At 59.9% G+C, this 12,201-nt stretch overlaps 1 protein-coding gene across 1 annotated transcript; it reads left to right on the top strand.

The window, feature by feature from the left end:
• Positions 1 to 2,642: 2,642 nt before the first annotated feature.
• LRPAP1 (LDL receptor related protein associated protein 1) lies at positions 2,643 to 9,751 on the top strand. Its single transcript, XM_075544644.1, has 8 exons — positions 2,643 to 2,846; positions 6,174 to 6,318; positions 7,145 to 7,269; positions 7,753 to 7,873; positions 8,078 to 8,236; positions 8,642 to 8,724; positions 8,852 to 9,028; positions 9,509 to 9,751. Exons 1-8 carry the CDS (start codon positions 2,676 to 2,678, stop codon positions 9,569 to 9,571), a joined length of 1,044 nt encoding a protein of 347 aa, XP_075400759.1. The 5' UTR covers positions 2,643 to 2,675; the 3' UTR covers positions 9,572 to 9,751.
• The last annotated feature ends 2,450 nt before the right edge of the window (positions 9,752 to 12,201 follow it).

Below are 12,201 nucleotides of genomic sequence, written 5' to 3'. Positions count from 1 at the left end.
CACACTGGGCTCCAGCACCAGCGAACTGGACTGCTATGCACTGGGATTCGAACATACATCTTGATGGGGAGCCGCGGGGAGGACACACAATTAATCGGTTATTTATTTTTAAGTCCTCTGCCATCAAACCGATGCTGACTCGTCATACGCCGCCAGGACAGAGTAGACTTGCCCCGGAGGGTTTCCAGCGCTACGTAGCATCTTTCAGGGGACAGACGGCCACACCTCTCTGGCTTGCAGCACCTGGGGGTTCAAACTTCCAGTCTTGCGTTAGCAGGGATCCTTCCCCGCATTCCCTCCGAGTCTTTCCGCGATCTGCTTGCATGCTAGACGGGGCCGTCTGCCTGCTGAGCCCAGATTGCAGGTTCCTGGAAGCAGCCTTGAAACAAGTGAACCCAGTGAGACCCAAACACCCAGTCATTCTGACTTCGCAGCCCCGTGGGGCGGAGCAGAACTGCCCCACTGGGTCCCCGAGACTGGAACTCAGCATGGGAATAGAACACCCCATCTTTCTCCAAGAGGAGCTAGTGGTTTCCGACTGCTGGCTGCAGTTAGCAGCCCAACATATGAACCATATGCCAACAGGATTCCTGAGCATTCTCACCAGCACGGAGTGGATTCTGATCCATAGCCAGCCCTCAGGACAGAGTGGAACTGCCCCCTGTGGGTCTCCCAGCCTGCAAATCTCCATGGGAGTAGAATGCCTCCTCTTTCTCCCCTGGAGCAGCTGGTGGTTTAGAACTGTTGACGTTGAGGTGAGCAGCCCAATGTAACCACTGTGCTGCCAGGCTCCCTCCAGACCAGGTGAGGGCATCAGCAATAATCCCAACAAGAGGCGCTTGATAGTAATCACGTGACTTGTGGAAGCCAAACCCATTTCTTGACCCCAGGGTTATCAGGCTGCGGAACAGATGTACAACTAGACCACAGGTTCCCAAACTTATTTGGCCTACTGGAGCCTTGGTGGTGTGGTGGTTACGTTTGGGGCTGCTAATGCAAGGTCAGCAGTTCAAAACCACCAACTGCTCCATGGAAGAAAGGCAGGGCTGTCTGCTCCTGTGTTCCAGTCTCAAAAACCCCACAGGGGCTGCTCGATCCTGGCCTGTGGGGTCACAATGAGTCAGCATCAACTCCAAGGTGATTTTCAGAAAAAGAAAACTTACTCAGCGACCCCTGGCAATTAAAAACATTTGTACTCTCACCCTATCATCTAGGATGAAGTGTAGGTATCTGCTTTTAGAGTCTCCCCCCACACACACACACACCCCACACCATTCCACGACAAGCTAGGGTATACGGTTTTCAGCTGCCATGTGGCTATTTTGCCAGGATATGAGTTTTATCAATAGTGCCCCACTTTACCAGTGTTAAAATCTGGTCACCTTACTAAAGAGCACTCTGGCCTTACTTCTTCCAGGGCTGATCGGTTTGTCCATTTAGCAGTGTTCTTCTCCAGCACCACCATTCAAATGCATCCATTCTTTTACGTTCTTCCACGTTCAAAGTCAACTTCCACGTGCATCTGAGGCATTGGCGACTAAGAAGCGTCTGACCCAAGCCACATATGCATGCGAACATTGGGCACTGAGTAAGGAAGACCCAAGAAGAAACTATGTGTGTTTGGAATGTGGTGCTATTGAATACTGAAAGTACCACGGACTGCCAAAAAGTACAAGTCTGTCTGTCTTGGAAGAAGTATGACAAGGATGCGCCTTAGAAGCAAGGATGACAAGACTTCATCTCACACACTTTAGACATGTCGTCAGGAGGGACCAGTCCCTGGAGTAGGCCATCACGCTTGGTAAAGTGGAGGGGCCATGTAAAACAGAAAGATTGACACAGTGGCTGCAGCAAGGGCTCAAGCATATGTACAATTGTGGGGACGGCACAGGACGTTGTGCACGGGTTCGCACGGCGTGGGAATCGACTCGATGGCACCTGACATCTCTCTCCCTGCCCCCATCGCTGCAGTCACAGGACAGGCCGTGTCCACGTATGCTCGGGACTAGTCGTTGTGGATGGATGAAAAGGGGCACTCAGACATCTCTAGCAAGGTGAGGGTGAACAGACAGCCGGTGTTTGAGGAGCATTCCAGTAAGTGTTGGGGTGCAGGCGCTGCCCAATGCTCAGGACAGCATCGGGGCGCTAGCCTTTCCCCTGGACCTCCCAGGTGTCTTCGTCGTCGTGAAATGAAGGAGGTGCTAAATGGTGCTCAGGCTCCTGGCAGCTACACAGACGCCCCTCGCCTCCTGAGCTCGGAGGGACTCTATTAGAAGGTTTCAGCCAGATCCGGCCCTGCTTTCTGAACTTTACACTCCCTGTACACATCTCAGAGGGAAGACTCTGGTTTCCGGGTTCTTTCAGCATCTCCCTACACCCCCCCAAAAGTTCCCGAATTCCAGGTCAGCTAGCCATAGCAGTCGGGACTCCCAGGGTCACAGCGGCGGCCCCGCACTTTCAACCGGAGCCCAGGGCCCAGACGCGGTTGCCTGGGCAACGCCCACGTGCCACCGCAGGACGTTCTGGGTCGCGTAGTCCGCCGGCGGGTGCGACTCGGCCGACGGAGCGCCGAGGGACTACAGCCCCCAGAATGCCACGCGGCGGGCCGGGGCAGGAGGGCGGGGCCGAGGGTTTCTCCCGGCGTACCGCGCGGCCGGGCTCACGGGCGCGTGAGGATGGCGTCTCCGCTGCTGGTCCTCCCGCTGCTGGCGCTGCTGCTGGGGCCCGCGGCCGGCCATGGCGGCAAGTACTCGCGGGAGAAGAACGAGCCCGCGCCGCCGCCGAAGCGCGAGCCAGAGGGTTTCCGGATGGAGAAGCTGAACCAGCTGTGGGAGAAGGCCCAGCGGGTGAGCGCCGAGGGCGGGTGGGGTCCCGCTACAGGTGAGGGCCTGGGGTCCCTATAGGTGGGGGAATGGTCCTTGTTAAAGGTAGTAATGGGGCTCCTGTAACAGGTGGGAGGTGGGGTTCCCATTGCAAATGGGCTTGAGGCTCCCTGTTAAATGTGAAGGCGAGGGCTCCCCAGTAAAGGTGATGAGAGCCAGGCTCCCCGTTACAGGGGAGGGGCTGGGGTCCCTGTTACAGATAGGGGGCATAGGACTCCGTTCCCATGGGGCGAGACTCTGACCTTTGGGGCTTGCTCGTGGGGGCTGCAGACCCTTCTCCCTGTGCGCCCAGTTCCCCGACCCGACCCTACCCCCCGCCCCCTGTTCCTTGCTGAGGCTTCATCCCTACAGAACCCTGGATGTTGGGGGCTGCCGAGACCCCTGCTGTAGACAGCCACGCTGGCCAAGGGTCAGCTCCCCCAGTCTGTCCCCAGCCCTGCTGGCCAAATATCAGCTCCCGGTCCTCAGGCCAGCGCTGACTGCTGGCGCAGCTGAACCTCTGTCAGGATTTCCTGGATTCCTGGAGGTCTCTGTCTTCCTTTTCCATCACACTTCCCCGGGGCATGAAGGGTGGATCCCCTTGGCTGCTTACGGAGGATTGGGGGTTCAGACCCTACGAGCAGAGAGGCCTGGATGGAACACTCTGGAACTCATTTCTACGCTCAGCCCCCTCCCCCGGGCAGGGCGGGGCCCACAGGCAGGCATGAACCCCACACCACCATTCCGTTTCTAGAAAATCCAGAAAACACGATGGTATGATGCAACGCAGGGAGATGGGGGTCACCAGGGGAGGGAAGCATGTGAGGCTGGAGGAGCAGATGCTCCCTGAGGGATGGCCATCTCTTGTGTGTTTAGGGAAATGGCGATTTCCCCCAAGGGCTGAGGGCTTGGGAGAAAGGTCAGTGGTTCAAAGCCGCCCTGGGAGAGAATCCAGAGGCTGGCTGCTCCTGGGACATGGGACATGTGCTGCCCAGGAGGCCTCTGGTCAGAATGGACTCTAGGGCGGTAGTTTGTTGATGATGTTTCCTGGGGTCTCTGAGAAAGAGGAGAAGCAGGGGGTAGAGGGGAGCCCCCAAGGGGCCATGTTGATGTCCAGGCTCTCAGGGGCCTCCCCAGCCCAGTGCTGCTTCCGGTCCGTGTCCTTGAGCCCCATGGGTGCCGGTCAGCCAGGGAACGGACCCTGGAGAGGCCCACACCTATCTTTCTTACCTGGCAGGGCGAGGGCTTGAGAGCTCAGTTTGGGACCCTAGGCCTGGGCGGGTTCTGGATGCCCCGCTCAGGTGGCAGCGTCCTCTGCTCCAGGCCGAGGGGAACTTCCCCCAGGCCTGAAACCCATGGGACAGAATCTGAAGGGTAGGAGGGGGGCTGGTGCTGAGTTACCTCCTGAGTGGGTGAGGTAGGTAGACCTAGCCCTTGGTGGCCAGACTGGTCTCATTCTACCAGATCAGGGCCCCAGGGTGGAGTGGCATGAGCACTGGGGGACAGGAGCCCTGGTGGTCACTGGTCAGTGAGGGCTGGGGGGAGAGGGGTGCCTATAGTCCCTGTCCTGCTGTCCAGAGCCCAGCCCTGTGCGCACATTGCAAAGACGCTTCTTGAATCAGCCTCCTTGGTGGAACTCACCTGGGGCAGGTGACCTCCTCTACCCCCAAGGAGGTCGTGTCCTTGCTTTGTGAAACTAACTAGTCTTCGTTGTTTCTGAAGTGTGACATTACATTAGGAAGCTTTCGAGTATGCACGGGCGGGTGTGTCAGGGAGACAGGAGACCCACCCCCACATCCTGGGGAGGCCAGTGAGCAGGCCTGCACTCACAGCCGGCCTCCAGTGCTGCATCCTAAGTCTCCCTTTGTGGGCATGGGGTGGGGCCACTTCTGTCCAAACACCTCTGGGACCCACCCTCCCTCACTGGGGCCCGGAGCCTGCCCTGTGGCCCATCTGGGCTCGAACTCTGCAGAGTCAGGCAGTTCCTGTTTCCTAGCAGCAGTGTGACGCCCGAGGTTTGGCAAGACCGCTGCACTGGGCGTCTGGGGGCTCCCGCTCTTGCCAGGCTGCGGATTTTAGGGGAAGCTCCAGCAGGTCCACACTACGCTGGCATGGCAGCTCCAGGATGGAGACTCCCTGGCCTTGCCCCGGGCATGCAGGCTCTTACAGGGAGGGAGGGTGGGTGTGGAGCAGGGGGAGGAAGGCTGGAGGGGAGGGGGCAGGGGCAGGGGCAGCTGGACCTGGAGGACACAGATCTGGCCCTGTGCATGTGGGCTTATACCAGGAGGGGGTGGGGGTTGTCCTCTGAGCCTGGTGTGCAGCTGGGCATGGAGGACACGGACTGGCCCTGGGCATTCAGGCTCTTAGTAGGAGGGGGGTTGGGGCAGAGCACAGGGAGGGAGGCTGGAGGGGAGGCAAAGGGGTGGGGGCATCTGGGTGTGGAGGACAGTGACTTAGGAGGGCACTGGGACACAGGTGTCTGCTCAAACTGCCCTGCACTGCCCATACCTTCTTCTCTGCGCCCTGGCCAGTGCCCCCACTGCCCAGCAAGAGGGCATGAGGAGACTAGGACCACAGCTCAGCTTTCCCGAACCCCAAAGACGAGGGCTGGACACAGGTGCTCGGGCACCCCAGCCAGATCTCGGGCCAGAGCTGCTGGCCTGTCCCTGCTATCCTCGTTTCCCCTCGGCAGGAGGGGGCCCGGCCAGCGCAGGGAGGTGTGGAGTGGCTAGGCGTAGTTAGTGTAGGCCCTGACCCGGTCCCGGATGGTGACTGGGCTAATGTTTGACAGCTCTGCTCCCTGTATTATTTATTAATGGTCCCCTGACAGAGAAAGGAGCCCCGGGTCACTGTGGGTAATCAGCCCCCACCCCCACCCCTGCAGCTGCAGAAAGGGGAAGCTGACAGTGCCTGAGTCAGTGCTGCTCAGTGACCTTGAGGGCAGGGTAGACCTGCCCCGGGGGTATTCCGGGACTGTGACTTTTTCTGCCTGGATGCTGGTGGTTTTGAACTGCTGACCTGGTGGTGAACACCGGGGCTCCTCTCTGTGAGAAGGGCACCTTTGGAAGCCAGCCCGGGCAGTTCTCACCACCCTGCAGGGCCACCCCAGTTAGTGGCCTCCGTGGTGGGGGGTTCGGTGCTAGGGTAGCCTGTGGCACCATGGGCGATGATGGCGGCAGCTCACTGTGCTGATATGATCTACTGGGCCCTGGACTGGGTGTGGCGGGTCAGGGACGGCCTGCACCATCAGGACCACAGCTCCCTGGCTTCTAGGTGATGTCCCTGGACCCCCCTTCTCTCCCCCTCCCCCAGCTCCACCTCTCCCCCTCGAAGCTGACGGAGCTCCACGCCGACCTGAGAGTGCAGGACCGTGATGAGCTCAACTGGAAGAAGCTCAAGGTGGACGGACTGGATGAGGACGGCGAGAAGGAGGCCCGGCTCGTCCGCAACCTCAATGGTACCCAGTGCCCACCATGCCGGGCTTACCCAGGACAGCTGCTGGGGGGACGCTGGCCCTGAGGACAGCAGCTGGGGGCAGGCAGCAGGTCTGGAATCTGGGGGTTTCTCAAACCACCTCTGGCCTGTCAAGACTTCCTGTGGGCACAAGGGCAGGGTCTTCCTGGAGGGAGGCAGCAGGTGTCCGCCTACCCCAGTGTTCAGTGTCCCCTCCCCTGGGCCCCTCAGCAGCTGAGGAGTGTTCACGCCCAGGAGAGCCCAAGCACTGGACATCAGTGTGATCCCAACCCCTCAGCAGTGAGGGGTGCAGTGGGGTTGACTGTTGAAGGAGGGGGGCCGAGGGTGGGGTGTGCAGAGTGAGTACTTGGGTCTGGAAGGGCACAGGAGGGGTGCCAGGAGAGGACACTGCCTCCACAGGGTTGTGGTTCAGATGGGGGGGGGGGTCTGTGACATTGTTCAGGGTGGCAAAGGTGATTCCTGGGGGTGGGGGAGCCTGTCCAGAGGACTGAGGGGAAGTGGGGAGCAGGGGGACTGGGAGAACCGGACATAGGCCTGTCCACAAGCTGCCATGTCCAGCCCACTTGGAAGCTAGGCCCCCTGAGGGGGTGTTTCCTGATGGATCCCCCACCAGCCTCGAGTCTGGGTGGGCAGCAGGTAGGTGGCCTTCTTTGGGGACTTGGCCTCATTCTGCCCTCCTCCAACCTGGGAGCCGGAAGCAGCCTGGCCTGACTGCCTGTCCCCTCACCCAGCCACCCCCAGGCAGAGCAGCTCCTCAGTGGCGTCCCAGAGCAGGGCACGGCCCCGCTGACAGGCTGTTTCTCTGCTAGTCATCCTGGCCAAGTACGGGCTCGACGGCAGGAAGGACGCCCAGGTGGCAGACAGCAACTTCCTGCAGGACCATGCTCCTGACCAGGGCCTGCAGGACCCCCGCCTGGAGAAGTTGTGGCACAAGGTATCCCCAACCCCGTGTGTCCCACAGAGGCACTGTCTGTGCCATGGGAACCTCGAGTGTGGGGGCCCCATAAGGCTGCACTGTTTCCTCCTCTTGCCCCCTCAGCCTCGCCTGCATAGGGCCCCCAAGTAGCCAAGAAGGCAGGCCCTGGGGTTGATCGTTTGGCCAGGCTGGGAGCTTTACCCTCCGGGTGGGGGAAGAGCCAGTGGGCATCCTCACACTGCACAGCCCAGCACACACACCTGGGGGTCCACCTGGGGTTTGAAGGGGGTGGGGCTTTGTCTGCCAGAGAAGGGCCCAATGTGTGTGTGGCGGGGGTGCTGCTTCTCTTTAACTGCAGCCTCCTACCAAGGCCAGGGCTGAGCAGTGCTGGTCTCAGGGTCTGCCCACAGTACTGTGGTCCCATCCCAGCCTGTGGCCACAGGGGGGCATGGGCAGCTGCCAGCCCTGTCCGCTATGTCCCCCTCCCCATCCCCATCCTAGGCCAAGACCTCAGGGAAGTTCTCCAGCGAGGAGCTGGACAAGCTGTGGCGTGAGCTGCGCCACCACAGGGAGAAAGTCCACGAGTACAACGTGCTGCTGGACACCCTCAGCCGGACTGAAGGTGCGGGCGGCCAGGTGTGGGGAGCTGGGGCGGAGCCAGCCAATGGCTGCCGCCTCATCTGCGCTGGCTTCCCCACGCGGACAGTTGGTGCCGCCCGAGGTCAGGGCCCTGGGTCCAGCATCGCTGCAGTTCCGTGGGCCCTAGCGTTCACATGGCTGCCGCGCGCACGGCTCGTCCTGAGAGGCTTGGCTTGTGTCCCCACAGAAATCCACATGAACGTCATCAGCCCGTCGGACATGACGCACCTCAAGGAGGAAGTGCTGCAGAGCCGGCACGCCGAGCTCAAGGAGCGCCACCGCCACCTCCAGCAGGGCTTCGAGCGCCTGCGCAGAGTCAGCCACCAGGGCTATGGCACCGACAGCGGTCAGCCTCTGCGAGTTCTGGCCGCCCTGTCCATCTCCTACGCCCCTCCTTGAGTGGCGGCCCCTGAGCGCGCACTGCGGGCACGCTGCAGGGTGGGTGGGTCAGTGCACCTGCTGGTCACACGCACACACCTGTGGCAGGTGTGTGGGGTCAGGACTGCCCTGGGCCTGGGAGCTGCAGGCGGCCGTGTGGCATCACAATGCCAAGCACCTTTGCTTGCCCCTGGGGTGCAAAGGGCAGTCCGTCCTGGGGGCTCAGTGAATGGGTTGGGGCACTGCTTCGGGACACCCCGAGCCCCCACTGAAAACAGACCCCCCCTACCACTGCTCCCTGGCACACACAGGGCCCGCGCAGGGGCGAGGGTGTCAGCACGCACGTCCTCACGCAGGCCCCCACCCCCCATAGAGTTTGAGGAGCCCCGGGTGATGGAACTGTGGGACCTAGCCAAGGCCGCCAACTTCACGGAGAAGGAGCTGGAAGCCTTCCGGGTAAGCCGGGCCTAGGGGCTGGGAGCGTATGGGGACATGCAAGCACGCGGGATGGGGGAGCCCGAGCCCGCCCCCAGAACCATGCAGCTGACCCCGCCGCTCTGCGCCTGCCCTGGCCCCGCCCCAGGAGGAGCTGCGGCACTTCGAGGTCAAGGTGGAGAAGCAGCAGCATTACCAGAAGCAACTGGAGCTCTCTCACCAGAAGCTGCGCCACGTGGAGGGCGCGGGGGACCCTGAGCACCTGAGCCGCAGCCGCGAGAAGTACGCGATGCTGGAGGAGAAAGCCCGGGAGCTTGGCTACAAGGTGGGGCGGGGCCGCGGCTGACGTGGGGATGGGGGGAGGCGGGGGGACCCGTGCGTGTTGCCAGAGGAGGGCCCAGGAGCTGGTCTGGAAGCAGGACAGGGACTTGCCCAAGATCCATCCTTCCTCGGGCTGGATCCCTCCACCCCCACCCAAGCCTCTTTCCTGGGCAGTCTTCGCCCTTTGAACTGACTGGCCACTTGGTCCGGCTGCGCCTCAGTGAGCCTGGTGCTGCAGACAGGCAGCAGATCACGCTGGACCGGGAGCACATCTAGAGAAGGCCAGCCCTAGGCTATCTGGGTCAGGGGTTGGGGTGGTGTGAGACTAGCTCCCACCCACCCCCTAGGAGAGCCAGGCCCCAGGGCAGAGAGGGGCCTGTCTCTCCTGGCCAAAGTCCCTGCCCCACATCACCGGCTCCTCTGCTGTGTGCTCAGGGCTCATGGGGCCAACGCCGAGCCCACTGAGGACCACTCTCTGTTGCAGGTGAAGAAGCACCTGCAGGACCTGACTGGCCGAGTGTCCAGGGGCCGTCACAACGAGCTCTGAGCCCCACATGGTGAGGTATCCCAGCCCTAGAGTGGCCTCAGGACTGGACTAGGCACTGGGTGACCCACGGGTCCTATTCAAGGAGGCCAGACTGCGGTGCTGAGGGGCACCCCCATCCTGAGAGCCTGCTGCTTGTGCATGTGGAGCCCCAGAAATAAAGGTGTCACACAACTCCCACCAGCTACCTGTCCGTCCTCCTGTCTGTCCATGCAGTGGATGGAGCACGTAATTGCTGCCATCACTTGCTTCTGGGGGCCCCACCCTGGTCGGCTGCTGGATCCACGGGACCAGGGGCAGGACTACCCTCGCTTCTTCACAGCTGCTGCCACGGACCCGGATCCAAAGCCCCAGAGACTGAAAACCCCTCCCCATTTTTTAATCATTTCCTCCTGCAGCAGTTGGGGGGGTTGGGTCTTCGTACAGAGTCATGGTCCAGACTGAAGGCTGCAATCCTTGATCACCAGCAAGTGCTCAGGTCCTCACGGTGAGCAAGCAGGGCTGTGTCATCTGCCCATCACGGGTTGTTAGGCCTTCCTCCAATCCGGACACGGCACTCTTGTTCATACAGTCTAGCCTCTCGGATGGTCTGCCGGAGGGTGGTGATAAGAGGGTACAACCCTGCCACACACACCCTGCAGTATCCCCGTCTGCTACTCACATGACAGCCTCTCGATCCATGTACAAGTTCCTCATGAGCACAGCGGTCTGGAATTCCCGTTCTTGTCAAGACTGTCTTAGTTTGCTGTGATCCACACCATTGAATGCTTGGTGTAGTCAATAAAACACAAAGAGTCATCTCTGGCATTCGCTGCTTCCAGCCAAGACCCATCTGACGTCAGCACTGATACTTCTTCCACGTCCCCTTCTGAATCCAGCTTGACCCTCTAGCAGCTCCTGTTGAATGATCTTCAGCAAAATTTTACTTGCATGGGATAGTAATATGTATATATTGTATGGGATAGTAATATGTGTATACATATGTATATATACATATGTATAAATTAATTTCTACGTTCTATTCAATCACCTTTCTATAAAACGGGCATAGATATGGATGTCCTGGCACAGATGAGCGTGTGCTTCCGGTGCTTCATAGGCCCATGGAAACACTCCGGTGGGTGGACTTTCAGTGCCCGGAGCCTCCTTTCCACTGTCCTCTTGCCCGCAGCCTGCACTCTACCTTCAGCACTATGGGTCCTGCATCATACGCTCCCTCCTGAGAAGGTTGTAAATCTCCCAGTACTTAGAGAGATAGAGTGCCTGCCTTCTGTCTTGGATGCTTCCTGCATCACTCACTGGGGCAACTCAAAGCTTGAGTTCCCCATTCTTTCAGCCTCAGCCCTGCCCTGCATGCCCTTCCCTGTCGGCTCTCTAACTCCGGGTCTCTGCACCTGCCATTACAATACTCTGTCCTCCCGGCTGCCCTGTGACCTCCCTGTTCAGTGACTTACACTCATCCTTCCTTCCACTCCCTTTAGTGACAGTCATCCATAGGCAGTTCCAGTCCATCAGACCTTCCCGTGGGTCTTTCTTGTATACGGTCCGTCGTGTTCGTGTGTGTGGTTCCCGGTCTTCAGTCGTTAATGTTCAGTGTTTCTGATTTGTTCTTGAGATGTTTGTTCTCAAAAGTCAGCCAGTTGTACCCAAGTTCCCATTAGCAACGGAGAGGCGTCAGCCTTGCACAGCCCCACCAAATGGTCCCCAGCTGCTCTCCTCTCCCAGGCCACCGTATCCAACCATCGATTCTCCCGCTCTCTCTTCAACATCACAGTCCAACTATCGCAGTCATTATCGGAGCATCTTGGCCACACGCTCGGCCCAGCTCCGAGGGGAGAAGTTGGTTGGGCCCTTCAGTTGAGGGGTCGGTGCCTCAACGTGTATGGTGGTTGTATCAAGTGGATGTCCTTGAGTGCAGTCTCCCCAGGCCTCCCACAAGGAGGGGAGACCCCTGAACTGCCGATGCGCACATCCTTGTAGACAAGGCCCAGCCTCTTTAGAGATGCGTTCAACATGGGCCCCTGGGTTGGGTGGCATGCTGTTTATATGCCCACACACCATAAATCAACACTGTCACCTCTTTGGAAGTGACCCAGGAGAGAGACAAAAGGTCAGAGCGGTCAGCCAACCAGAGGAGAATGACCTAGTGTTTTCCGGACATGTCCGGCCAGACTCACACATGCTCTGCCCCCCACCCCCCAGCAGTTTGATTCTGACTTGGCGCCATAGGACAGGAGAGTACAGAGACCCTGGGAGAGGGGAGGTGGGCACAGTGGCTGCAAGCCCGGGCTCAAGCAGCACTGGCCGGGAAGGTGGTGCAGGAGCGGGCTGTGGAGCTGTGTGTCAGTAGAAGGCGGTGCAGGTCCGGCTGTGCTGTGAGTGGGTCGCTGGGAGTCAGACGTGACAAAGGCACCAGACAGCTACAACAGTTGATGGGAACAGCCAGCCACATCTCCCTTGGAGTGGCCGGCGGGTTCCCAGGGCCCAGCTGGCATTCAGCAGCCCTGCACCACCAACCCCTTCTGGAACGGTGGGAATAAAGCTGCAAGGTGGTTTCATGCCAGACACTGGTGGGGAGCCCCTAGACCCAAGACGATTCTAGCTCTGGGGCCAGAAGCTCAAATTTAGAGTCT

This window comes from Tenrec ecaudatus, chromosome 3 (genome assembly GCF_050624435.1).
Source record: "Tenrec ecaudatus isolate mTenEca1 chromosome 3, mTenEca1.hap1, whole genome shotgun sequence".
NCBI lineage: Eukaryota > Metazoa > Chordata > Mammalia > Afrosoricida > Tenrecidae > Tenrec > Tenrec ecaudatus.
Note: the sequence above shows the minus strand (reverse complement) of the source record. Positions and strands in the feature narration are given on the sequence as shown.

What these genes read in the sequence shown, in the direction of transcription:
- LRPAP1 (XM_075544644.1), top strand. Translation starts at nt 2,676, where the DNA reads ATGGCGTCTCCGCTGCTGGTCCTCCCGCTGCTGGCGCTGCTGCTGGGG. An exon ending in TGTGGGAGAAGGCCCAGCGG is followed by an intron (nt 2,847 to 6,173) that starts GTGAGCGCCGAG and finishes CCCCTCCCCCAG; the next exon opens with CTCCACCTCTCCCCCTCGAA. An exon ending in CACCCTCAGCCGGACTGAAG is followed by an intron (nt 7,874 to 8,077) that starts GTGCGGGCGGCC and finishes GTGTCCCCACAG; the next exon opens with AAATCCACATGAACGTCATC.